At 49.4% G+C, this 27,416-nt stretch overlaps 1 protein-coding gene across 1 annotated transcript in view; it reads right to left on the bottom strand.

The window, feature by feature from the left end:
* Nucleotides 1-26,542, bottom strand: part of zfhx4 (zinc finger homeobox 4) — a 78,852-nt gene extending 52,310 nt beyond the window's left edge. Inside the window, exons 1-5 of the mRNA XM_084702811.1 lie at nt 26,197-26,542; nt 4,915-7,381; nt 4,155-4,409; nt 3,461-3,740; nt 948-1,471 (exon numbers count right to left, since the gene is read on the bottom strand). Coding sequence (XP_084558937.1) covers nt 948-1,471; nt 3,461-3,740; nt 4,155-4,409; nt 4,915-7,335 — 3,480 coding nt within the window. The 5' untranslated portion in view covers nt 7,336-7,381; nt 26,197-26,542. The remainder of the gene's footprint in view (nt 1-947; nt 1,472-3,460; nt 3,741-4,154; nt 4,410-4,914; nt 7,382-26,196) is intronic.
* Between the last annotated feature and the right edge of the window lie 874 nt (nt 26,543-27,416).

Below are 27,416 nucleotides of genomic sequence, written 5' to 3'. Positions count from 1 at the left end.
GGAGGAGGTAAAGAGGGGATGAGGTGGGGGGGGGGGTGGGGGGAGGAGGTGGGGGGAGGAGGTAAAGAGGGGAGGAGGTGGGGGGAGGAGGTGGAGGGAGGAGGTGGGGGGAGGAGGTGGAGGGAGGAGGTGGGGGAGGAGGTGGTAGAGAGGGTAGCTACGGGGGAAGTTCTTACCACCACTCTACCCGTCTAAAAGTACATCTCTACTACACCTTGATGCCAAATAAGTGTGTGTATTTTTTTTTACACACAGAATTAGAAAGGTCGCTTTCTCTTAGTTTCTTCTGAAAAAGGTGAGAGAGTTCTCTTAACAAACTGTTTTTGACAAAGCTTTTTTTTTTTTTTTCTCCTTTTTTCTTTGACGTAACTTGCTGGCTATTGTAAGGTGTGTGTGAAGGTGTAAGTCAACTTCTACCTGACGGACAAGGCTTCCACACACACACACACACATCATATATTCAGTCGAGCAGGACCCTGCCTGAGCTGACTGTGAGTCTGTCTGGGGTAGTGGACATGTCTGGGTGTGAATGTCTGTGTGCCTGTGCACTCATGAGATTTAGTTCATGCTTATTTAACAACAGTTTAAAACGTCATATATTGGTTGCTGTAAATCCTAATCTATTCAAGGCAGCACTAAGTAGCTGCCTGCTAATCACTGCTTAACACACTGATGGCTTCAGCTTTAAGGTGCTGACCACTGAGACTGAATCAACCTACTACTGTCAACTAACTGGCTCATGGGTCACCAGGGGCAAACTGCTTTGGTTTCCGGAGTGTGTATATGCATGTGTGGGCATGTAGGGGTGTGTGTGTGTGTGTGTGTGTGTGTGTGCGGCAGTAGGTAGTCAGAATAAATGAACTATTCCTTCATTCTTTCATTGGGCGATGTTGTAAAGGTTGTGAGAGGAGTGTGGAGGGAAGACAGAGGGATTGTGGGTCTCTAACCTTGTAGATGCGAATGGCCGCCTCATGCCTCTGGTTGGTGGCGTGGAGGCGGAGCTTATCCACGCTGTTGCTGTAGTAGTCGCAGGCGTTGCATTTCAGGTGCACGGGGTTGCCGATGGCGACGCACTTTAACCTCCACTGGTTGGCCTTGCCTCCTTCCTTGATGTGAGCCACAAGCTGGTGTTTCTGCATGTGTTTGTCCGTCTTGCAGTGCAGCTGGAAGTTCGCCTTCAGCTGGGTGTTGTAGTTGCACAGCTTGCACTGGTACACGTCTCCCAGAATGCACCTCCACTCGTCCTCGGGCAGGGCGCGGTCGGCGCTGACGTGGGCGCTGAGCGCCTCCAGGCTGTCGGACGAGTAACAGTTGCAGACGGCACACTGGTAGAGACGGAGGGCGGGGTCGCTGAGGGGTGGAGACAGGTCCCCGCCCACGCTGCTTCCCCCGCCCCCTGTCAGCAGGGAGAGGTCATCCGCCATCAGCTGACCCCCGGCCAGACGCAGCTCTGCTGAGAGGTCAGTACTCACTGGAGGACAGAGAGAGAGAGGGAGGGAGGGTTGTTGATTAGAGAGGCAGAGAATAGGACGAAAGACAAAGGGGTAGATTTTCTTAAGCATGAGAGATAGATAGAGAGAGGGTGAGGGGGGTTATAACTGTGGATTATAGGCGAAGAATGGGCCGAGGAACACAGGGCTAGACTTATTGAGAATGAGAGAGAGAAAGATGGAACAATGAGAACTCCAGGTAGGACTGAAACTGAAAAGAAAGAAGTTTTTTTCTTCCTATCAAATCAAATGAAGCAGGACCTGGTAGACTCCCAGTGTTAGGCGTCTCACACACACAAAAGGATTTGAGAAAATGAACCCTAGCAGTGAGTTGGTGCTCCGACAAAGCCATGACCAGAACAAAAAAAAAAACTAATAGGATTGAATCAGGATCAATTACAATCATCCTTTTCAAACTTGCTAACTCTCTCATCAGATAGACTTAATTACCCTCCACTGCAGTAGAAGGACACTTCTTTTGAGCTATGTCGCTTTGTTCTTCAACACACACACACACACTAACGGTGATCGATATATAAAAGCAACTCCTTTAAGATTTTTTTTTTTTCATGTTCTTTTTCCCCCTTGAACAAAATCTGATTATATTCCATTCATGTAAGTTACCCTTGTTTGATCCCCTCCAGCTCCCTCCCCTTTTCTCAGTTACAAGACCAGCTCAATATGTCTCTTTGACAAAATCGTCCACAGAGGAAGTGGAATACAGACAGAATTGAACAATTCCACCGGTTTTTCTCTCTGCAGTCAGAGGACAAATCTGCCAATTAGCAGGTCTTAACGAGAGGCTCATGTGAGACCACAGAACCGCTAGCTACTGATCAAAACAAACCACATGTCTGCTGTGTGTGTGTGTGTGTGCACGCGCGTGTCCTTGTGTGTTTGTGTGTGTGTGTTTGTGTTTGTGTGTGTGTGTGTGGACAGTGCTACAGTACACTGAGTGTCAATGTGTTAAGTGTGACCTCCAGGTCTGATGAAAGAGTTGGTGTGTAGCAGTGCCGGGTCATTGTTAAATCTCCTCTCCTGTCAGGGGAATCCACTCCCTGCAGTGTGTGTGTGTGTTTGTGCGTGCTTCAGGGCAAGAGGTAGGGGGTTTTAGAGAGAGAGATGGAGGGGCAGAGGGATTAAGCTGACTTAAGAAAATTACGAATGAAAGATTAAGAATAATTCTCATGTGGCGGTTCATAATCATCTTTTAATCAGTGAAAGAGGTCGGTGAGAGGAGACAATGACACAGGGGCAACATGAGGAGGGAGATAAGAGAGAGGGAGGGAGAGAGAGGGGAAAGAGAGTAAAAAGACAGGGAGGGAGATGGAAGACAGAGAGGGAGGGAGAGAGAGGGGAAAGAGAGTAAAGAGACAGGGAGGGAGATGGAAGACAGAGAGGGAGGGAGAGAGAGGGGAAAGAGAGTAAAGAGAGAGGGGGAGGGAGAGGGAAGAGAGAGTAAAGAGAGAGGGAGGGAGAGAGAGGGGAAAGAGAGTAAAGAGAGAGGGAGAGAGAGGGGAAAGAGAGTAAAGAGAGAGGGAGGGAGAGGGAAGAGAGAGAAAAGAGAGAGGGGGAGGGAGAGGGAAGAGAAGAGGAAGAAAAAAAGGAAAGGGAACATAAGGGTGGGGAAAATGGAGGGAGAGGAGGAGGGAGGACAGGGGGAGAGATCCAGCCCATAGCCAGAGAGCTGATCTAGAGGAGACGGGATAAGGTGATGTCCAAGAGGTAAAAAGTGGACACAAGGAAGATAAAAAACATGGAAACAGAGAATGGTTCAAGTAAAAAATATGTATATACTTCTGGGATGTTTAGATGTAAAGTGGCATGCAGTAGAGAGTCGTTGATCCTGAGACTTTCTTGATTTACAAGCAAAAGTCTCTCCAACGAAGCTATACCCATCCCCAAACACGAACCGAAACATCCAAAGACGCCCTAAACCCCCCCCACCCCCGATCCAGAGCCCAGCTCACCCAGGCTGGATCCAAGGGCCGTGCCAGGGTCCAGCTGGAAGGGGTTCATCATCATGGAGGCCTCGGGTCCAGAAGGGCTCTCCATCTTGACCCCGGTCAGGCCCATGTTCTGGGCCAGGTAGTACTGATAAAGCTCAGCCTCGGCCGGGGCCAGCCCCATGTGCAGGCTGTGTTGGATCTGCTTCATGTTCTGCTGCAGGAGCACCATGTTGTGCATGTGCTTCTCGCTGGTCATGTGGATGCGCAGGTTCCTGGCCACGTTGGTCTCGTAGTCACACACCTGGGGGAGGGAATGAGTCAGAGCCTCTTCCTGCTGAGCAGGTCAGTAAACGTTTAAGCAAGAGGCTGTTTTCCAGGGACCAGGCCCCTTTGCCTCATCTGTCTATTCTCAACCTGTGGTTTCCATGTTCCTTCTTGGGTAAATGTCTGACATTATCATCTGTATTATCTTTCAATGCACTCGAGAACAGAGGGAGGGCCTGGGAATCATACTGGATCTGTATTTGGTCTGTTGACAGAACACTGACCACTGTGCACCTGTGCTAACCTGTGTCCACGCACAATAAGTACAAGAACTGTAGAGATCACATCCCAGACAGGTAAACCTTCTGTTCATAGGACGGACACACACACACACACACACACACACACACACACAGACCCTGTGGGACAGGATGAGCAGCAGAACACACACCTCACAACGCCAGGTAGGCTTCTGCTTGGGCTTGGATGGGGAAGGCGTCCCACAGCTGCCCCCAAGACTGGCGCTGGGCACCGGATTGGCCAGGCTGTGGGTGTGGGTGTGGCTGTGGGTGTGGCCATGGTTGTGGTTGTGGTTGTACTGCACCTCGGTGCCTCCGTTCTGGAGCGTCTGGACGTTGTTCAGGTGCTTGTCTGACTGCATGTGGATGCTCAGGTTGCCCTTGGTGGTGGTGGAGTAGTTACACACCTGGAGCAAACACAGGGAGGAACAATCAAGGGCCTTCCAAGACGTCAATCAAACGTTCCCAGTTTTATCCGTTTTCACCAAACCAATTTAATCGTGAGGTAAGAGTGTATTGAAAGAGTTGTTCGGACATTTATCAAAGAAGGAAATCCGATAAAGTACGATTGGCTCTTGCTGAACGTTCACCAAACTGTTCACTTTGAGAAGTATTCAAAACAAAACCCACTTTTTAGTTGGTCAGTTATGTTTTTTTTTTCAAAGCCTCAAAAGATTGGAAATTCAAATGAACTCAACACAACCATTACTCTAGCAGAACACAATGGTGAATAATCCCACTAAGCACTGTTAAAAAGGTCTAGAAGAGGGAAAAAAACACAATCAACTGGGGGGGAAAAAGATGTCATCCAAACTAAGCATTTGTGACAGTGTAGCCTCTCTTCAAATGAGCCCAACTTCCTCTTGAAGACAACATAACCCTGGCTGAGGTAAGCAAGGAGACCAGACTAACCTCGCATCTGAAGGGCTTGTAGCCGCAGGTGTAGCTCTCCCCCCGGGCCAAGCGAGGATGAGCCTGGCCTGTCCGACAGTACACACAGGACCCTCCGGACTCGGGGTGCTTCTCCTTCATGTGAGCGTCCAGGGTCTGCTGGTACTTGTAGTGCCAGTTACACTTGGGACACTTGAGGGTCTTACACGAGTTCCGTGAGTGCATCATGGTCATGTGACCCCCGAGGGAGCGGGAAGACCCCAGGACCGTGTCACATTTGGGGCACTCCACCCCGCTTCCCGGGGAGCCCTCGCCCGGCCCGGGGGTCCCCGGGGTCCCTGGGGTGCCCGGGGTGCCGGGGTTTCCTGCGTGTTGGTTCAGGGGCCCGGGGCTCTCGTCGTCTCTGCGCATCATCATCATGTCCAGGGGGTGGGAGGAGGGGGAGGAGTCACCACGGCCCCCCATGGTGTCGCTGGTGGAGTCGTTGCTGCTCTCCCTGTCCCTGGACAGGCGCCTCTTCTGGAGGTCCTCACACACGGCCATGGAGGAGGAGGACAGGGGGGCTTTGTTGTCGCTGTACTTCAGCACGTGGTTGGGCAGAGGGGAAATGCTTTGGTTTAAGAGAGGGAAGTCTTTGCTACTGGAGCCGTCGGCTCGTTCTCCCGCCGCCGGCTCTTCCTCCGGCTCCATCTCCGGACCTCCGCTGGAGTAGACGTCCTCGTCGTCCTCGTCCAGGCTGGCGGGCCCTGCCCCTGGCTCCCCCGCCCCCGGCGCCCCTGGCTCCAGCTTCACGGCCGGGTATCGGCTCAGCTCCGACGCGGGGCCGTTGGGACACAAAGTGCGTGTCTGCGTGCGTGTGTCCCGCCCGCGGCCCTCGCAGTCGCTTTCCGAGTCCTGCTCACGGCTCGCCGCAGAGCCAGCCGGGGTCCGACGCACGCCCGCCATGCCCCCAGGGTTTGGGCTGGTCTCGGCCTTTGGCATGGGTTGGGTTCTGGGGGTTTGGTCGCTCTGGGAGGCTGCGCTGCCCTTCAGGAAAGCAAATCCAGCCTGGAGGGAGTCGGTGCTCTCGGCGTGGAAAGCGTTCCACAGCCCGCGGAGTTGACCCGGCTCGCGACCCAGGAAGTTGGCTGAGGAGGGAAAGTGGGGCACAGAGTTGGAGGATTTTTTTGGTTCCAGAAAGCTTATAAGAGGTTCTTTGTCCTTGCCGATGCCCTGGATGATGGCAGAGACATGCTTGTTGCTCAGCAGCTTCTGCTCCTTTTCGTTCAGGGTCATCCGGTGGTCGTGGACGGCGTGCGTCACGAACGAGCGGCTGAAGCCGAACGACAGCTTGCACAGGAAACACATCAGAACGGGCTTCCGCCGGCCGTCGTTCACGCAGCCCTCGAACTGCGACAAGTCCACATTGTTGGGGACATCTTTGGACACACAGGAGTTTTTGGCAGCGCCGTCGACCGTCAGGTAGTCTTTGTCGCTCTCGTGGCGAAGGTCATACACGCGGAAGCTGTGCAACACGGGGCCGGCGCCCCCCGACGCTGAGGTATTAGGGAAGGAGGACCCGGGGTCTGACGAGAAGGGCTTCCCCAGGGACGAGGCGATGTGGAAGGTGTTGATGACCTGTGGGTAGAAGGACATGGGTGCAGTGGCAGGCTGCTCGGGCCTGTCTCCGTCCCCCCCGGGGTCACTGGCACCCTGGCCGCTGGTGGCGGAGGCCTGGGCCGTGGGGGGGAAGGACTGAGGGGGCAGGAGGCTCCTGAAAGGGAGTCCGCTCAGCCCCTCAGCGCCGCGCTGCTCTTTGGAGTCCTCTAGGATGAAGGCAGAACCGTCGGGCTGGTAGACGATCTCTCCGCACAGGTTCTCCACATCGCTCTCCTCCTCCTCCTCCTCCTCCTCCTCCTCCATCTCCATCTCGCTATTGTCTCCAAGCTCCGCAGCGTGGCGATCACCCTCGCTGTCGCCCTCCTCCCGTCCGTCCTCGGGGCCGGCCCCGCTGGCCAGCCTGCCGCTGGGCAGCCTGGCGCTGGGACAGTGGTGTTCCATGTACTTCTGTAAACTGGAGAAGGAGGTGGCACATTCGTTACAGGGAATCTCTTTTGCCGGCGCCACCGGCGAGGCCGCGGCAGGGGCAGGGGCAGAGTCTGAGCCTGAACCGGAACCCGCTCCCGGTAAAGTCCCGCTCCCGGTAACACTAGCTGTCCCGTTGGCGGTAGTAAAGCTTTCCTTCCGGCTGGGCTCCGGTGTGATCCTCAGGGGGCTGCGGCTGCCAGCGTCCTCGCAGGCGGGGCCAGGGTCCGGGGCGTCGACTGCGGTGGTGGCGGCGTTGGTGGCGGCGTTGGTCTCCATGGCGACGGCGGCAGTTGGGCGGTCTCTCGGGGCCTCCTCTGCGTCTCTCTGGCCATGTTCCTGCTGCGACACCATAGAGGGGGAGTCACAGGTTGCCATGGCGACCGCTACGTAGGGATCTCATCTCAACCAGCCTGACAGGGACCTGAGAGACAAAAGGGGGGAGGGAGAGAGAGAGAGAGAGAGAGAGAGAGAGAGAGAGAGAGAGAGAGAGACAGAGAGAGACAGAGAGAGACAGAGAGAGACAGAGAGAGACAGAGAGAGAGAGAGAGAGAGAGAGAGAGAGAGAGAAGGGAGGCAGAGACAAAGGAGAGGGGGGGAGGGAGAAAGGGAGAGAAAGACAGGGGAAGAGAAAATGACGATTAGATACAAAAACCAGCAGAGCTCAACACCATTGCCAGACAGAGTAAACGTTCAACAAGAAATGAAGAAAAAAAAAACAACCAACATTACACATGGAGTCCCAGTATTTGGGTAATACCCTTTTAGTACCAGGGGTCAGTCTGGCCTTAGCACACCCCACCGAACCCCAGGAGACACCCTCCCCTAACAGCAGAAACACACCAAACTGGGTCCCCCCTCCTCAATGCTCCGGGTTTAGTTAAGGCCTGTCACTGAGAGTTCACATGTGGATAAAAAAAGAGCTCCCTGGCAACTTTTGAAAAGAGAGAGAGAAAAAAAAATCCAATATTAACTTGGTGAATGGAAGCCAACCGAGGCTTTGTCTTAAAGCTGACAGCCTGCGCTCATCAGCTGGCCCCAGAAAACAATTCAGGACGGGACAAAAGTTCCTGAGCCCCCATGACCCGAGGGTCCCTCTATGGAAACAAGAGAGACCCTCTGAAGCTCCAAGCTCCTTTCTAACTGGGGGGAAGGAGGGATGAAAGGAGGAGAGGGGAGTCCAAACACCACAACAACAACAAATAAAACATCTATAGATGTCTCATTATACGCATGTCCTGGTACAGAGAGAGTAGGAGATAGTGTGCCATTTGGAACGATGTCTGAAATACCAGAGTGATGTGATCAATTGTGGACCACTGCCATCTCTCAACTGCCACTAGCTCAGTCTCTGAGACACACATCGTACATCACACACAAACATTCTGTTCATTCCATTTTCATCTCAGACAGGTCATTCTCCACAGCCTGAAGAAAATGGAGAGAGAGAGAGAGAGAGAGAGAAATAGAGCTACTGGGCATGTTAGCTAAATGCAAGAAATGTGTTGGAACAATGTTTCAAAAATAACATTAACCTTCAGTCAGTCATTTCTTTCTCTTTGTCTCTCTTCCCCTCCCTCCTTCGAACACTCTCTCCCTCCATCTCTCTCCCTTTCTCCAACAAACTACAAAGCAATTAGGGGATTAATCTGAAACAATCCAACCCTAAACAGAGTCAGTGGGGGGGATATTAAAGCGTGAGGAATGAAATCAAACAGTTGTGTGTGTGTGTGTGTGTGTGTGTGTGTGTGTGTGTGTGTGTGTGTGTTTGTGTGCTATAATAAGTATAATCTGAGATCATAGAGATGAGTCCATGAGGACCACCAGAGATTAAAAAGACCAGGAGAAATGATGTATACGGTCTACGTGACAGTCTAGGCTAAATCATCAGATTAAAGCTTAAATACTAAATAATAAATAAATCACAATGAAGAGAAAATGAAATTCGGTGATTATCGCTGAAACACAATTGCACTGCCTGGGAGGCAGCTGAACAAACGCGTGTTAAATACTTCTTTGTCTTATTCACAAACACACACACACACACACACACAAACACACCTGCAGCAGTGCCAACTCAGGCCTGTAATTGGTCATTAGAACTAATTAGCGTTGTGTTCTAAACAACTAGCAGTGCATGAAGTCAGTGTTGCGTGGTTCCTCAGGAATGCAGAACTCTAACACAGGCAGAGACGCCAAGGTAAGATAAAAGTCCCTGATAATTCTACATCTCCCTTCGTAGATCACACACTTCCACACATAGACAGCTGTGCCTGCCCTGAGTGTGTGTGTGTGTGTGTCTTTGGGCACGTGTGCATATAAAATGTGTGTTTAATACGTGTCTGCTGTAGGTGCGTGTCTAGTATATACCTGTGTGTGTGTACACAGTTCATTGAGAGAGTGTGTGTGTGTACACAGTTCATTGAGAGTGTGTGTGTGTGCGCACAAAGGTGTCTTACGTGTCTGATTCTCATTCTGCTGACTTTCTACTGAACACAGCGTAAAGCAGACATTTCCTGACAAGCTACAACATAGCAGAAACACATTTTAAAAAGTATTTCTTAGTCAAGATGTGATTGTTTTTGAGACACGGTAAGCCATTACATTCAGAAGAACCTCAAAACAACATGGCTGAACAGATGAACTCATGCATGTTTCATTTATATTCTGAAGCATCCTGCTTTAAGAAGCTTGTATAAAATGTGATTGAGTTTAAGCTATTTACCAACGTGAGGCTGGTTAGAGCTAATACTGGATTTAGTACTTGTCACTGGTTTCATTCCGCTCCTCATACGACGGTAACATGACTTGAAGTATGTTTTTAAAACACGGTGGTTTAACAGGAAATCTGCATTTCTCCACATGTTTTGAGAGGCATCTTAAGATCTGGCTCGTGTATCTGTGGATGGCTTGCTAGCTAACAACTGCAAGTCGATGCTATCTCGCATTCAACCTATCCCTGAGCAGCCTAGCTTCTGCCCTGATAACCAGCGCTTACAGGCAGGGTCAGGGTTAGAATCTGGAGCTCTCTTATCGAGTCACCATGTGCCAGTTTAGCACTGAGGCTAAAGCAGCCATCAGTCATCTGGATAGTCGGAGCCATCAGGTTCTTTCAGCTACAGCTAGAAAATCTGTCCGAAAACTGAGGTGAATTATAAGGTATTTTTTTATGCATATAATTTGACATAATTGCTTGTGATAAGGACAGAGAGAGAGAGAGAGAGAGAGAGAGAGACAGAGAGAGAGACAGAGAGAGAGACAGAGAGAGAGACAGAGAGAGAGACAGAGAGAGAGACAGAGACAGAGAGAGAGACAGAGACAGAAACAGAGAGAGAGAGAGAGAGAGTAGAACAAAAGAGGCTGTTTCTATGTCTGTTCTTTAATCAAGCATGTCCCTGGCCTGCTGCCCTCTACACACACACACACACACACATAAAGAGAGAGACACAAACACACACACACACACCTCACTGTGAGGTAAATAATAAGGAGGGAATGCCAGCCTTGGTTCTTTGGGAGAAACAGTATTAAAAGACTCCTCAGCCTATCCCCACCTTCCTCCTCCCCCTCCTCCTCCCTCTGTTCCTCCCCCCTCCTCCCTCCCCCTTCATTCTCCATCCATCTCTCCATCTGCTTTTCAGCAGCTCCTGGAGAAAAAAGGCAGGCATTCTAAGCCCCCCCCCCCTCACCCCTCCACTCTCTCTTTCGCTTCCGTCTCACGTTCTACAACTTTAAACGGTAACGAACAGTTACAGCTGTTTATTAAAGAAATATTTTTGTATTTGTTTCGTTTTTACTTTATTTTTTTATTTTTTTTTGTCTTTCAGATGAGGACGAAGTCAAACGTGAAGTCAGAGGAGCCGAGTTGTGCTGGGCGCTCTCTGTGGAAGGTCACCCTTCTCCCAGCAAGTGGCCCCTGCCCAACACCAAATCCTCTATCAAAGTGTCACTGTGTGTTAGCCAAAGACAATGAGGAGGCCTGGCTTCCCCTGCCACGGTGCTCAATAGACCTTCTCAAGTCTAATTACTCTTGTTTATTTGTTGCCATGCAGAAAAGAAGGGATGAGAAAAATCCCTCAGAGAAGAGGAATTATCCTCTTCCAAAGAAAGGGGGATCTCGGTCTCATCAAAGGCCGCAAACACACACACACAAACGAAGGGCTTAATGCTCTCTGTTTAGAGATTAAAAAAAAAAAGGAAGCGAGAGAGAGAGAGAAAATTGCCAAAGGAGAGAGAGAAAAGGTTTGGCGTGACCAAGCTTTGTGTCTGCTCTACTTTCTGACTCAAAGGTCTTCCATACAGCTCCTGTTTGTATCCTAGAGGTGTAACTCTACACTCTCTCCCTCCCTCTCTCCCTCTCTCCCTCTCTCCTTCCCTCTCTCCTTCCTTCTCTCTCTTTTCCTCCCTCTCTCTCCTTCCCTCCCCCCCCCCCCTCTTTCTCCTGTGTCTTGGCGTGATAGACGGCTTTCATTACAAACACGCACACCTTATCATTATCACGAGGGGGCGACCAGAACAAACACCTAAAGAAATGCTACTCTACCTAACCCAGAATTCATGTTCGACAAATTACCTTCTCCACAGAATGCCTTTCAGCGAATTAAATCAAACAACACTAACACACTATCAGCCTGTGAATTTAAAGAAAGAAGAGATGAAGGGAGAAGAGAAGAGAGAATAAAGAGGATGAAATTCAAGAGAAAATAGAGACGGATAAAATAGAGTGAGAAGAGAGGGGGGAGAGAGAGAGGGAGAGAGAGAGGGGGGGAGAGAGAGGGAGAGAGAGAGGGGGGAGAGAGAGGGGGGAGAGAGGGGGGGGAGAGAGAGGGGGGAGAGAGAGGGAGAGAGAGAGGGGGGAGAGAGAGGGAGAGAGAGAGGGGGGGAGAGAGAGGGAGAGAGAGAGGGGGGAGAGAGAGGGGGAGAGAGAGGGGGAGAGAGAGGGGGAGAGAGAGGGGGGAGAGAGAGGGAGAGAGAGAGGGGGGGAGAGAGAGGAAGAGAGAGAGGGGGGGAGAGAGGGGGGAGAGAGAGGGAGAGAGAGAGGGGGGAGAGGGAGAGAGAGGGGGGGAGAGAGAGGGAGAGAGAGAGGGAGAGAGAGAGGGGGGAGAGAGGGGGGAGAGAGAGGGGGGGAGAGAGGGGGGAGAGAGAGGGAGAGAGAGAGGGAGAGAGAGAGGGGGGAGAGAGAGGGGGGAGAGAGAGGGGGGAGAGAGGGGGAGAGGGGGAGAGAGAGGGGGAGAGAGGGGACATGTGGGTTTGGGAGACCAGGTATGCAGGAGCTAGTCCTGATGATGACAGGTAAATAGGCCTGATTGGCTGTAGCAGTAATACTACACCTGACTACCTGCAGAAAGCTATCCGAGATCTATTGTTGGAGATCCTACCTAGGTACCGCCGCAGGAAGGGGGAAACACACACACTGCCTCTGACAAAGCAACAGACCTGGGATCAGATTACCGCCCCCAGCCCCGGCCCGACCATTAGAGGAACAGAAACAGATCTGACCTGGGGCCAGCGCTTAGGGGACACTTCCACCCCCTCCACTTGTAGCATGACAAACGGATTTGCAGGAAAAAGATGGCGGTTCAACTAAACTCAAACTGAGACAAGCAAATAAACAGAGTTAGGGCCACTGCACCCCCTCCACTGCTAAAGATTTTTGTTGCATCAAAGGAAAAGGCGATCTACATAACTAATGCCTGCCTTTTTTTCCCCTCCACTCCAAACAGCAGACAGGGAGAGAGGGCTGAAAAGGGGGATTTTTCTTTGCTTGGCAATCTGGAAACACTCTCTAGTTAATTACAGCTGATTGGAAATGAACCACACAAACAAAGGCTAGCCTATGTCCTAGATGTTCTACCCTCCCTCCCTCTCTCCCTCTCTCCCTCTCTCCCTCTCTCCCTCCCTCACACACACACACACACCTTATAAGATCCCGCTGGTCCTAACATGGTCAAAAAAAACTCCAGGTACCCCAGTTCTCTTCCCCTTTTATCTCTTCCATCCTTCTCTCCCCTTCCCTCCCTCCCTCCCTCCCTCCCTCAGATTAAGGCAGCGCACCGCTAAAGAATGTGTGACGACCTCTCCTGCCATGGAGCACAGCTTCCAGCCCCCCCCACAAAAGGCAAGAAGGTCATTAAGTCTGAAAGAAAAGGAGCTCCGCACAAACAATACTGCAGTGTCTGTGTGTGGGGGGGGGGGCTGACGAGAACAAACCCATGAACATTCACTGAATACCCCTTCACTGGCCGGGTGAAAGAGAGGAAAGAGGGCAAAGGGGAACTGACGTTTTCTTCTTTCACACTGCCCTTCCTCTCTCTTCAAGCCCTCTATCTCTCTCCCTTTCCCTCCCTCCCCTATCTCTCTCTCTCCCTCCCGTATCTCTATCCCCTCTCTCTCTCTCTACTCCCGTATCTCTCTCTCTCTCTCTCTCACTTAGCAGGAAGGTCCACTGTGACTCTTTTCCTCTCATCTGGTTTCATGGTACCCCCCCCCCCTCCTCCCATCCCTTACGCACACACACATACAGACAGACAGAAAGACGCTTTAACTAAAAGTGTCAAACTCTCTCCTCTTCACAACACTGTCTTACTCTCTATCCCCTAACAGGACCTCTGGTGATGAGCTGCTTTGCTAAATTAAGTGCCAGGCTTTGGAGGGAGGGAGGGAGGGAGGGAGGGAGGGAGGGAGGGAGGGAGGGAGGGAGGGAGGGAGGGAGGGAGGGAGGGAGGGAGGGAGGGAGGGAGGGAGGGAGGGAGGGAGGGAGGGAGGGAGGGAGGGAGGGAGGGAGGGAGGGAGGGAGGGAGCTTTTTTGACATTTGACACAGATTACATTGTTTTCTCCATACACAAACCTAGAATAAACTAACCGGTGAGTGTTAGATGGAAAGAGACTGTCACATGTATTTCTATGCAACACCCTGAGAGAGAGACAGAGAGAGACAGAGAGAGACAGAGAGAGACCGAAAGCGAGAGAGAGAGACAGAGAGACCGAGAGAGAGAGACAGAGAAAGAGAGAGCGAGAGAGAGCGAGAGAGAGCGAGAGAGAGCGAGAGAGAGAGTGGGATTAGTGTTAAAATGATGACTGCCTAATCCTTGATTTCCCTGTGCTAAATAAATATTAATCTCGCTCCCTCATCATGCTCTTGTAAGAGGTACAACATATACAATATGAAAGTGCTTAACGGTTATATAAATCACAGATGTTTGACAGCAAAACCATCCAGCCCACAGAACCTCAAAAGACAGGAGGGGGGATTATGAAGTATAGAAATAATCCACCAAACACAGAGATGCCAGGCATCCAGTCTTCCCATGTGGTCACTTGAGAAGACGACACAATAAAACAAGCTGAAAATATCTGTTTTTATCTTCTGTGTGTTTGACTATGAGCATTAGAGGGATTATTTAGGGTGTAAAACTATTGTTAGTCTTAATCTTGTCAGACTAATAGGAGGTCCAGTTACAAACACACAATCACAAACACTGTTAAGGTAAGAGCACTGATTCAAACTAGTTCTTCAGATGAAGAGAACACACACACACACACACTCACAGGACCTGACTGGTGGAAACGACTAGTTAGTGGAGTGTGTGAGGATCCAGGTGGCAGCAGTAATATCAACCCTTGTTCACTCTACCTACATGAGCACTCACTTCAGATGCAGCGACCAGGACGCCTGGCCTGGAGGGAGATGGTGTCAGCTGACAGGGGCACAGACACCTCCCCTCATTGTGAAGCCTTTTCAGAACACGACCACTGACCTTTCCAGTGCTGTCATTTTCCAGGGGTAACAATAAAGTTTAAAGTTCAAACCTAGTGGTTTGGAAAGAGTGCTGAGAGAGAGGTGCCCTGTAATTATCTTCATAAACATAATCACAGACCAGGTGAGTCACAATGTACAACCCTGTCCTCAGCACAGCTCTGCAGCATAGCTCACAAACATCTGAAAGCCAAATGAAGCCCTTTAATGTATAAGATATACATGATATTTAATCATATTAGCTCATATTTAAACTGATATGATGGCAGCCACACACACACACACACACCTCATGTTGTACAGGGTCTTCTACTCGTGACAGGCCTCGTCTCTGGACCAGCAGAATTACTAATTAACTTAAGGGTTGAAGCTCTATTTAATTACAGAGTTCTACAAATGAACTTTAGACCAAAGCCATTTAGCTTTTTAAACAAACCCTCTTTCTGACAGCTGGTGTGAGTTTACTCTGTCCTACAACCCACAAAGAACACACAGTTGTTATTTCTGCCATCATGGGGCACATGAAGAAAGGGAGCAGGCCAAACAAATTACGAAGAAAATGTAGGTTTTAATTGGATTTTGATACAAATAAACAACTGTCGGGCCTAATTAACATGGCTCTAGATTAGCGGTGCAAAATGGCTTAATCAAATACGCGCCAAAGTCACGCAAACCTTGACTCACCAACAAGGACATGCTTTAAGAACAGCCATGCCTTCTTCTCGTTCCTCCTCTCTCCCTCTCGTCTAAGTTATTAACGCTTCAGGAAACAGCGACGCTAAACGACCGAACGACCTGAGCTTCAAGTGTCAGGCTGGGACGGATCCATCAAACATCTGGAAATGGTTCCTGTGGTTTGTCTAGAGGAGACCAGTCTGATATGGAGATAAGATGTCCAGCTTAGTCACCACAAGGTTCCAACCTCCTCTCTCTCTGGCCAATTATCAGTTCTGGGCAAGAATGAAGATTGCTCTGTATGTGTGTGTGTGTGTGTGTGTGTGTGTGTGTGTGTGTGTGTGTCACCAGGGATGTGGCCAGGGAGGTCAATGACAACCCAGCAGTTAAAAAAACACAAAAAAGGACACAGTCAGCAGTAACACAGTTAATTAATCTGGAATAAAAACAAAGAAGACAGGCTAACATACACACACACACACACACACACACTCTCTCTCTCTCACACACACACACACACACACACACATTAGACTGAGTGTTGCAGAGTTTATGAGACCTTCATTTGCTTCTCTAAGCCTTTAATGTATAGATGAGCACAACATTTTGAAAAGGTTTGGGGTTATTCACGTGCACACCCACTTATCTGCACTAGGTCCAACATTGGGTGTATCCACATGAAGCTGTGCTCTCTCCAGAACAACACCATCCAGCATCTCAACCCCCCCCTGACCCCGTCCCAGGACAGCATCTCAACCCCCCCCCTGACCCCGTCCCAGGACAGCATCTCAACCCCCCCCTGACCCCGTCCCAGGACAGCATCTCAACCCCCCCCTGACCCAGTCCCAGGACAGCATCTCAACCCCCCCCTGACCCCGTCCCAGGACAGCATCTCAACCCCCCCCTGACCCCGTCCCAGGACAGCATCTCAACCCCCCCCTGACCCCGTCCCAGGACAGCATCTCAACCCCCCCCCTGACCCCGTCCCAGTGTTGGGGTACCTACTGTCCTCAGAAACAGCCTCTTCAAGCAGAAACATCCTTTATTCAGTCTGGCTTCATCCCCAGGCCTTCTGACCTGCTTTAATACCTGCTCTTTCCTACACAGACACATTCCTCTGCTGCGTTTGGTCTCCTTCTGCACTGTCAGAACACGTGTCAGAACACGTGTCAGAACACGTGTCAGAACACGTGTCAGAACACGTGTCAGAACACGTCTCCCCAGTTCGGATCCGTGTTCTCCTTCAAGCTAATAATGAATGTGTTCTGTGTTGGACACTAGAGTGGACTGCATTCCTCTCATAAGAGAGACAGGGAGACAGGGAGGGAGACAGGGAGGGAGGGAGGGAGACAGGGAGACAGGGAGACAGGGAGGGAGACAGGGAGACAGGGAGACAGGGAGACAGGGAGACAGGGAGGGAGACAGGGAGGGAGACAGGGAGGGAGACAGGGAGGGAGACAGGAGGGAGGGAGGGAGACAGGGAGGGAGACAGGGAGGGAGACAGGGAGGGAGACAGGGAGGGAGACAGGGAGGGAGGGAGGGAGACAGGGAGACAGGGAGGGAGACAGGGAGGGAGGGAGGGAGACAGGGAGGGAGACAGGGAGGGAGACAGGGAGGGAGACAGGGAGACAGGGAGGGAGACAGGGAGGGAGACAGGGAGGGAGGGAGGGAGGGAGACAGGGAGGGAGGGAGACAGGGAGGGAGGGAGACAGGGAGGGAGACAGGGAGGGAGGGAGGGAGACAGGGAGGGAGGGAGACAGGGAGGGAGACAGGGAGGGAGACAGGGAGGGAGGGAGGGAGACAGGGAGACAGGGAGGGAGGGAGGGAGACAGGGAAACAGGGAGGGAGGGAGGGAGGGAGACAGGGAGGGAGACAGGGAGGGAGACAGGGAGGGAGGGAGGGAGACAGGGAGACAGGGAGGGAGGGAGGGAGACAGGGAGACAGGGAGGGAGACAGGGAGGGAGGGAGACAGAGGTTCTGAAGCCTTTCATTCACCTGCCGACGAACCTACACAAGTAGTGATGCATCTAGGCTCAGCCCTCCCCCTCAGCCTCCCCCTCAGCCCTCCCCCTCAGCCTCCCCCTCAGCCCTCAGCCTCCCCCTCAGCCTCAGCCCTCCCCCTCAGCCCTCCCCCTCAGCCCTCCCCCTCAGCCCTCCCCCTCTGCCCTCCCCCTCTGCCCTCCCCCTCTGCCCTCCCCCTCTGCCCTCCCCCTCTGCCCTCCCCCTCAGCCCTCCCCCTCAGCCCTCCCCCACCCTCCGCTGGTCTCTCAGAGGGTGAGAGCTGAGTTTGTGTGAGGACAGGACAGCTTCCTCCCGTGTGGGTGTCATGTGTAGACCCAACAACTCGGGCACGCGTTCCCATGGAGAGCCCATCTCCTGGGTGTGCACACACACTTCCTCCCCTGGTGACACACACACGCACACACACACACACGTCTGCCTGCACAGCCACCCTGGGACAAATACCTCTGCGCATATTCATGAGCTCATCTCTCATTACACTGTTTGTTTTAGCTTGGCAGTCATGCATATTTAATTACCCTCTTATCCCCTAATGATGCCTTGCGGTGGCCTTGTTATCCAAACACCATTACCATTGGGGATGGCGTCCGCCAATCACAGCCCTACGTCTGGAATACAGATCCACACCTGTGAGGTGGTCAGTATATTGGTCAGGTGCCTGAAGGTCTTCAGAGAACCAGGGTTCACTTATTGCCTTTGGTAGCAAGCTGAGATGCTCTCTGTTTGTATCCCTGCTGGACCCACTTTTAAACATGGATTTGAAGAAAGTCATCCCATCTTAAAGCTAACATACTGAAGCTGAATGTGCGGAGGGAAAATCACTCACACATCTTTTTGTAACAACATACAAAATGCACCCAAACATGAGCACTTAGAGTTTCTCAGAGAGAGAGAGAAGAATTGACCTTGAGGGGTTAATATCAGATGAAGTGCACAGCTGACTGGTTTGGTAAGTCACAGAGAAACTGTTAGTCCAAGGCCGTTAAGATCGCTGACTGTGATTGGTGGAAAACTCACCTTTCTACGAGAGAGAGAGAGAGAGAGAGAGAGAGAGAGAGAGAGATAGAGATAGAGATAGAGATAGAGATAGAGATAGAGATAGAGATAGAGATAGAGATAGAGAGAGAGAGAGAGAGAGAGAGAGAGAGAGAGAGAGAGAGAGATAGAGAGAGATAGAGATAGAGAGAGAGAGAGAGAGAGAGAGAGAGATGGAACAGAGAGAGAGTGGGATGAGATCTCTTACTCAGTCTGTTTGACATAACCATCCCAGGCTTCAGCCCCATAGGAGCACAGATCAAACACTGGGCCATTCAACACACACACACACTGTTGTCTTTTTCCACCATATGAATTCCTTTTTTTTCAGCAAAGGAAGAAGCATTTATTCCAAATGGAATAGCCTGGGCTGTGTTTTTCCATCCTTAATATCCTGTGTGAGATTCCTGATGCAAACAGGGTTGCCTGAGAATGGAGGGAAGGAAGAAAACCCCCTTTTTTTTCCCCAAAGACACTGACAAAGATTTAGAGAGAGGGAACCTGAGAGGGAAAATGAGATTGAGAAAAAAAGGCAATAGAGCAAGAGACAATGAGAGAGAAAAATACAGAGAGAAAAATACAGAGAAAAAAATACAGAGAAAAAAAGATAGAGACAGAGACAGACAGAGAGAGAGACAGAGACAGAGACAGAGACAGAGACAGAGAGAGAGAGAGAGAGAGAGAGAGAGACAGAGAGAGAGAGAGAGAGAGAGAGAGAGAGAGAGAGAGAGAGAGAGAGAGAGAGAGAGAGAGAGTAATGCTACCCTGCCTGGCACAGCACCAACAGCAACAAAAACATTTAGATAACCGTGCTCAATAATGAAGGTTTTCAATGGGGACAAAAATGACATTTCCTACAGATAACATGCCTCTTCCCATAACAGACTGAGCGACTCGACCGCGCCACGTTTGATAACCATGCTCCAGAGGATCGTGTTAGGGGAAGAATTGTAGTAACTTTATTAGTATCCTTTTACCCCACCAGAGACAAGACTTTACTGCCCGTAAGACGACGAGGACTGATATCACTTCCAGGAGAGAGAGATAGATAGATCCAAACGGAGAGAGAGAAGAGGGGGAGGGCAGGGGAGAGAAACAGGAGGTTGCGAGGCTTCACAGCGAAATTAACAAATCACCATCCAGACCACTGTGTCAGGGGCATTGCACTGGTGAACAGACCAACAAAACGATGACCTATCACACAGAGCGCCCTAGAACTCCCAACACAGTCTCACTTGGCCTTCAGACACAAGCAAACGATCCCCACTGCACCGCACTCCCAAGACATGATGACTTCCTCACCTTTTCATCTGGATTTTTTAACATTGTCTCGACCTCCTTAAACTGTTGAAGATCTCCCCAATCACTGTGATGAGGAGGAGGAAAGGAGAGACAGAGGAATTGGCAGAGAGAAGAAGAGAGAGAAGAAGAGAGAGAAGAAGAGAGAGAAGAAGAGAGAGAGAGAGAGAGAGAGAGAGAGAGAGAGAAAGAGAGAGAGAGAGAGAGAAAGAGAGAGAGAGAGAAAGAGAGAAAGAGAGAGAGAGAGAGAGAGAGAGAGAGAGAGAGAGAGAGAGAGAGAGAGAGAGAGAGAGAGAGAGAGAGAGAGAGAGAGAGAGAGAGAGAGAGAGAGAGAGAGAGAGAGAGAGAGAGAGAGAGAGAGAGAGAGAGAGAGAGAGAGAGAGAGGTGTCTCTCTTTGTCCAGGGTAGTCCTCCTCCACTTAGCCTCCCCTCGTTTCCTCATTAGCATATGAAACGCTCTCTGGGGTGGGAAAGGTCAGAGGAAGAGCTTCCTGGTGAACAGCAGACAACAGAACCACCACAGCATCCTTTGTGGCGCTCCGTGTTCGCCCTGCCGCGTCATTTCCATACGGCAGATGTAACTCTGCCGCTGACGCCTCGCTACAGGCCCCAAAGTCAGCTCTCCCCGTAACGACACTCCAGGACTGGAACATACCCCCTCCCTCCCTCCCTCACACACACCCTCCCCCCCTCCCTCCCTCCCTCACACCCTCCCCCCACACACACACAACTATGACAGCCCGTTTCTCCAAAACTGCCTCACAGAACACATGTCTCATCACACCCCACGTGTGTGTGAGGTTTACGTTGCGGGGGTTAGTGAGGGAGGGAGTTACTGAAAAATCCTCCAAAAACCTGTAAGTGCTTTTGCTGCTTCCCAGGACCCAGACTGAGCCCATAGTGTCTCCCTACCCCAGGAGTGAGAGGAAGTGGACCAGGTGTATCTCCATCTAACCCTCTCTCTCACACACACACACACACAGTCTCACCTGCAGACACCATGCACAGGCATCAGCAGAGACAGCCGTAACAGGCGCTTGTTGTTCCAGGGTCCTCAACAAGCACACTCCACCAGCAGGAGGGGAGCGAGGAAAGACTGAACCAGGAGGGAGAGAGAGATACAGAAAGATACAGAGAGATACAGAGAAAGAGAGAGAGAGATACAGAGAAAGAGAGAGAGAGATACAGAGAGAGAGAGAGAGAGAGAGAGAGAGAGAGAGAGAGAGAGAGAGAGAGAGAGAGAGAGAGAGAGAGAGAGAGAGATAGATACAGAGAGAGAGCGAGAGAGCGAGAGAGCGAGAGAGAGAGCATTTCATCTCTCTTTCATCTCAGTCAAGCATTCAATGCCCCATTCAGCCTCTGCCTGGTATTATGCAAAATAATGCTAATCCTTTTCCCGTTTCACACTTGTATATACCGTCATCTCTGCCTCTGAAAAGCAATTATATCAGTTTACATTTACGTTGAAAAAAAAAAAAATACTAAACCGTAAAAACTAAACAGATGTAATGTAAGAGTAAACTAGCAGCAGCTCACTTCTCCATGATCCTCGTGCGATAGGAAGCTGGAGATGACTCCAGAGAGAGTATGTGTGGTGACCGTGTGTGGACGGCAGTGCAGATGGTAATCTGGTGCTGTGTGCTGGCAGTTCAGAGGTGGAGCTTTGGGAAGGGAACCCCAGAGATGTCTTTCAGGATCTCTGTCCGGGACATCCGTCACACACAAATGAAAGAAGCGTCTGCGTGCTCAACGACAGCAGCTAGACCCGCTACACGGACTCAGTGTGTTTCGCATATGCATGACACACACACAGCTGTCACACGCACACACTGTTGTCTTCTCCTCCCACACACACTCCGACAACAGAGCCACATCCCTACCACATGCTCTCTCTCTGTCTCTCTCTCTCACACACACACACACACACACATCAAGGAAGGAAGCCTGCCGTATTTTGCATATGCAAATTCCCACACAAGCCGAGCGCGTGTAAACAGGACTGGCTTAGTGAGCTGGCTTAGTCGTCGTTCCCCCCCACCTCTCCTCTGCCTTTTATTTTTATGTAGGGGTGGGTGAGGGGGTTATTTAGGGGTGGGTGAGGGGGTTATTTAGGGGTGGGTGAGGGGGTTATTTAGGGCAGGGGTGAAGGGGGCAAACAACCCACCAATGGCAGATCAGGGGAAGTTAGTCAGCACAATTAACCAGGTCTCCATGGTGACTAATGAAATTTGGCGAAGCCGGGACTTAAACAAGGGAGCTGGTGGTGTGTTCCCTCAGGCGGCCTCGTCAGACGGCCTCATCAGAGGTACCACCCAGCCCTCGCCCCCCGGCCTCTAACACACCACAGCCTCGATATTTGCATATGTTAATATAATTAAGCTCTAATTACACTAAACTCGCACATATTCACTAGCAGCCTCCCCAGAAGTTAGAGAGCTTGAACCTGTTCCAGGTCTTTAACCCACGTGGTTGTGTGTGTGGTTGTGTGTGTGTGTTGGTGTTGATATTCCAGTGTATCTGTGCTTATGCGTGTGTGTGTGTGTGTTAGCGGTACTGCCCCAGGGCTGACACAGAAAGGCCCCCTCTTTAAGACATTAAGCTCCGCTGCTCCTGACGTCTTGGCTTTCCCCCTGCAGGCCTCACACACACACACACACAGCAGAACGTCCAGGTTCTGCTCAGCCCAGCAGATCCTACCTCAATGCTCTCCTCAGAACCACAACAGAAAACCAACCTGTATGTTCACCGAACAAAGCAGCTTCATCTCTTGCCTTTTCCCTCCTCCCTCCTCCTTCCTCCCTCCACCTCCGGAGCAGAGAGCAGGGCGAGGAGGGGGCTTCTCTAAAGGAGGGCCCTGCAGAACCGGCACGCTGGGTTTGACGGTGTGGCCGTATGTGAGCCACTAGGAAACAGACCAGCGCACCCTCCGCTCTCTAAGCTATGACTAGCAGGGTGGATCTGAACCGTTGGTTGGGAGACAGTAGCCATTTTAGGACAGGGAAGAAAAACGGTAAAAACAGAATCTTCTCAGTGTGTGTGTGTGTGTGTGTGTGTCCATGTGTGCTGCAGTTTTGATAATAAGGGTTTTGCTTTTCACATCGTAATGGCCGTGAATCTTAGAGGAAGCCAAGCGGTCCTGCTACGATTAGAGCGCTTTTGTGCCCTCCTCTCTCTCTCTCTCTGTCTTCTAAATCAAGACAGACTGCTCCCTAGTCTGAAGACGGCTGGAAAAAAATATCTCCGGCACATATGAAATTCACAAACTTGTGCGAAACACACACACACACACTCCAGATGGTACAGGAAGGAAGATTAAATAAACACACACACCTACTAGTGGACAGACACTCCTCTGTTCACGGCTCCTTAACGAGAGTCTCAGGAGAACCAGGAGGTCCAATCTCATTTTGTCAACACTCAGTGAGATGCATTAGTAGAACGTTCCTCCTCCCTTTCTTGTTACATACACCAACACATCATATCTACTCCCTCCATCTCACACCAAATGGTATGAAACAGCCAAGGACAGCCCTGCTCTTAATGGGGCCCCATCTTCAGATTTTATACATTTCAAAAGACGCAAACATTTCAAAAGCTAATTGTTCCCCATGCTATCATGCAAAGATATTCTGCTCTTTCCGTAGTGCGTATGTGTGTGTGTGTGCACTACCCACTTCTAGGATTACTACAGCATCTTAAGTATTCAACCGAAGTTACAGTTTCCCTTTTCTGCCTTTTACTCTTGGGCGTGTTTAAGGCTGAATACTGAATACTGTCCTCCCCATCAACTCTCTATGCAGAGCAAGTGAGGAGAACGTTCTAATGCAGTGATAAGATTGTTGCAATGCCCCCTTTCCCCCTCACTCTCTCTCTTTCCCTTTCTATCTCTCTTTCTTTCTGCAGCAAAGGATTTTAAATCATCCACCCTCTTCTATTTGACTGGAGACTTATTGAGGTAGAAACCATAAAAAATGAAGAAGGGAAATTTAATCCCTGAAATATTGATTTGCACATTAATATCATATAGGCAGAGGGCAATCTAGCTCCGTGGAAATGACACATCGTCGACCTACAGCTAGGCCTGAGCACATCATCCAGCTGATCTGTCTGGAAGTCAGGAGTTATAGGGTAGCATCGGCCCGTCTTCTCCCCCTACCTCCCTCCCCTGTCTCACCCTCTCTATCCGTATCTCCATCCCCTTCTCTGAGAAAGGGCCTAATGAAGGCTGTCATGCTGAAACGCATTAGCTTTTAATAATAAAGAAGCGTTTTGTCTATCCAACTGCCGTCGTCCACTAAGGCAGGCTATTACTTTTAGTCTATTCTCGAACCGAAGCAATGGCTTAAAACACTCTGCTTTTGCTGTTTCGTACACACCAAGGGGCAGAGAGGCAGTGTTTGGTAGGCTACTCCAATGATAATATTAATTACGAAAAACGAAACAAAAACGGAACCAATGTTACCAAAAAAATAATCTAATTTGCATCGCCCTGAAAGAAAAAAAAACATAGGCTACTGTTTGACAATGGCATCATTAAGCTCCTGATGAAATCAACTGCAATAAGACAATTTAAATGTAATTTCCGATGTATCCATTTTGTGTGTGCTGCTCTTATGGGACATTTGTAGGGTAGTATACCTACACATAACACCGAAAAAAATCTTGACTAGAAGATCCCAAATAATCACTATTCACACTTTTGTATAAATAGGTTAAGTTTAATTCGCATTCTCACTGACAAAAAAACTGACATGTTTATGCTTTTGTCATTATCCCCAGAATGTTTTAGTAAAATTAAGCAAAAACAATAATTATAATCAATAATACAGGTTACCTATACATACACATACAGATAACCTACTTACAAACGTAAGTTATAAAAAAATATAATTTCTGCGTCCAACATTAGGCTATAGCCTACTATAATTTAGACAATCAGTCCACATATTCGCTGAAGTAAAAAATATCCATAGATAATTGCGTATTTCCATAGGCGACTGGGCACATGCATTTCCAAATGTATCTAGAAAAATCGCCAGAGATCTAATACAAAATTCCACCATATTCCATAAAATCTTGTGAAACATTGCAGTATTATTCGCGTGCAATAGAGAGAGCGAAGAGCGCATATACACACACACACACCGTTACATACCCGAGTTTGAGGCTGGCTCGCCCTTCGCCCGGTTTTTTCTGTGCTCTCAATGCAAGCGATCGATGTCCCTGTCACTGTCGCGTCCCAATCCAGCCAAGTCTCTACCTCAAACCAGCAATCAGGCAAAAAAGACTACCACCACTAGCCCTCTCCTCTCTTCCCCAAGTTACACAAAACAATAACCATCGACAACTTACAGAAGCCACTGCAACTCAGTCGGAAAGGGAAGGACAATTCATTATGTGGAAAAAATATGACCCCACCAACGCGAATGGGTAGTGAAAATGGATCTTACAGCTACGAGTGCAGGAGTAAAAATATATATAGAAAAAATAGAAAAAACATCTATATTCAAGAGTTTTGGACAGTCTGTGATTAGGTTACAAAGTCTGTTTTCATAGAATATAGGCTTTAACAAAAAATACGAATCCGGGAGTGACTGAAGGGACGTGAGTTCTATCAGTATCCTACCGATCGGTCTCCATTTGCGGCGACACAGACACCCACGCCTCGGTACGGAGTCTCCGGTACACGCAGCAGGTAACGACAAATGTTAGGCAAATGCTTCTTGAACCCTTACACTGTAATTCCAGTCGTATACTAATACATATATACCAGTAATTGACGTTAAATAAAGGGCTGAAATTGTGTAAAGAGAATTTGCGTGACTCAAGAATGTACGTGCATGTTGGACTGCATGGGGCTGGCTAATCAACGTTTCAAAGATAGCTGTTTAGAGTCTGAAAAATATATTTTGAGTTATGTATAGCCTATACCCAATAGAAACAATTCCGATCCACTTTACTAAAATTGTAACAGTGTAGTCTATTGAACTCAAGGTTAACACCTTGACTGAAAACAACCAAGAAATGGACACGTCCGAGCGGTCGGACATCTCAAGCCAACCGATACGGAGCATATTACAACGCCACACCGGAAAATGTGTTCATTTTGTTCTACGGTGCACTTGGAAGACCAAAGAGCTTCGATGTCAACCGACAACACCCTATTAACTTTGAAAGGGTAGGCTGTTAGGCTGAGGTACCATGGACACTCGCGTAGACGCTTCGTTTTAGCCCATGACAGTTGCTTGTTTTAGTAGAAGCCAGACCCCCACAAACACTTCGATACGAGATGTTTTCAGGGTAGGTTAGTACCGAAAACACACCGCACGAAACAGCTGTCACAGAGCGAGCCGAATGTCAAAGATTCTGGGGGATCAAGCAAGAAAGATAATCGATACTCGCCCTAAATTTAACACCAACTACTCAATAAAAGTTATAGGAAAAAACTTACTTTCTTCCCCCGCAGTTCTCTCTGCTTCGTCTCGCTTTTTTTCTAACAAAGTCACATCCAATGGCTGCGTAATTAGATAACCAAAAAAGGGAAAAGGAGACGAAAATGACAATCCTCCAACTTTATATTGGAAAAAAAGAAAAAAATACAATGGCAAGCAAATGAAAGCTATCCTTTGGATCCGATCGGTGAACGATGTGTCGACGGCAGCCTCGCTGTTTCGGTTGTGGAGGGGCCGGGATACGGAGGAAGGGAAATGAAAATCCGATATGTCTTTATTCTGCTAATTATTATCGTTTTAGCCCTGTTTAAAAAAATGGCTGATTAAGTTGAGTGCGCATGTCTTTGTGTGTCTATTCCCGATATGCACTCTGGGAATGGAGGAGAGAGGGCGAATGAGAGAGGGAGGGAGGGAGCAAGAGAGAGGGAGAGGAGAGAAGTGTAATTAGTGAGTTGATCAACAGTCTCCACATTGCAAATGACGCGCTCGAGCCTTGTGCTTGGAGCCGTAGGACAGTGCGAGTCAGACACACCGAAATGATCTAACAAGGAAAACATCTTTAAGGTTTTATGTGCGGCCAAACGATATGTAGAACAATGAATGGCCGTTTCCTGTTAACCAAATAAGGCAGAGTAACATAGAAGTCATTTTTAAAATGGTTTTGCAGATGAATATTACACTCAGTTTGCAGGCTAGAGAGGACATGTTACTGAAGGTGATATAGCTTAAACAATATTTTTGTTATATAAATGTCCATGTGGCCATTGTGTTGGCCAAGTATGACATATTCAAATTCAAATATAAAAGATGACATTTGATCTGAATGGTTAAATATGCTGTAATGAATTGTAACTAGTGAGCGAGAGGAAGAATAGTGGCTCAACGGTAGACGCTATGCTATTATCCGGGCCTGTGTGTGGACCATATGTGTTAGGAATTTTGTGCATGAATGTAACTATTCTCTGTGAACATGGGTGTGCAGTCGAAATATTGACAACAACTGTACTGTCAACATACAACTTTTAAATATCAGGGATATGAAACTGTCAGGTGGTGTTTTGCAGGTGTAGCATTCTTAACCGAATCGCGACGCACAGAAATATTGGACACCTAGACCGCTAAAAGACACACTATTTAACTCCACATCAAATTGTATAATTAGTCAATGAATTACAAACAACATAACTAAAAACAAATGTATTTTGTTGCTGTTTATGGA

This window comes from Hypomesus nipponensis, chromosome 8 (genome assembly GCF_054491055.1).
Source record: "Hypomesus nipponensis isolate SF chromosome 8, ASM5449105v1, whole genome shotgun sequence".
In the NCBI taxonomy this organism is placed as follows: Eukaryota; Metazoa; Chordata; class Actinopteri; order Osmeriformes; family Osmeridae; genus Hypomesus; species Hypomesus nipponensis.
This window is presented reverse-complemented; position numbering and strand designations above follow the sequence as displayed.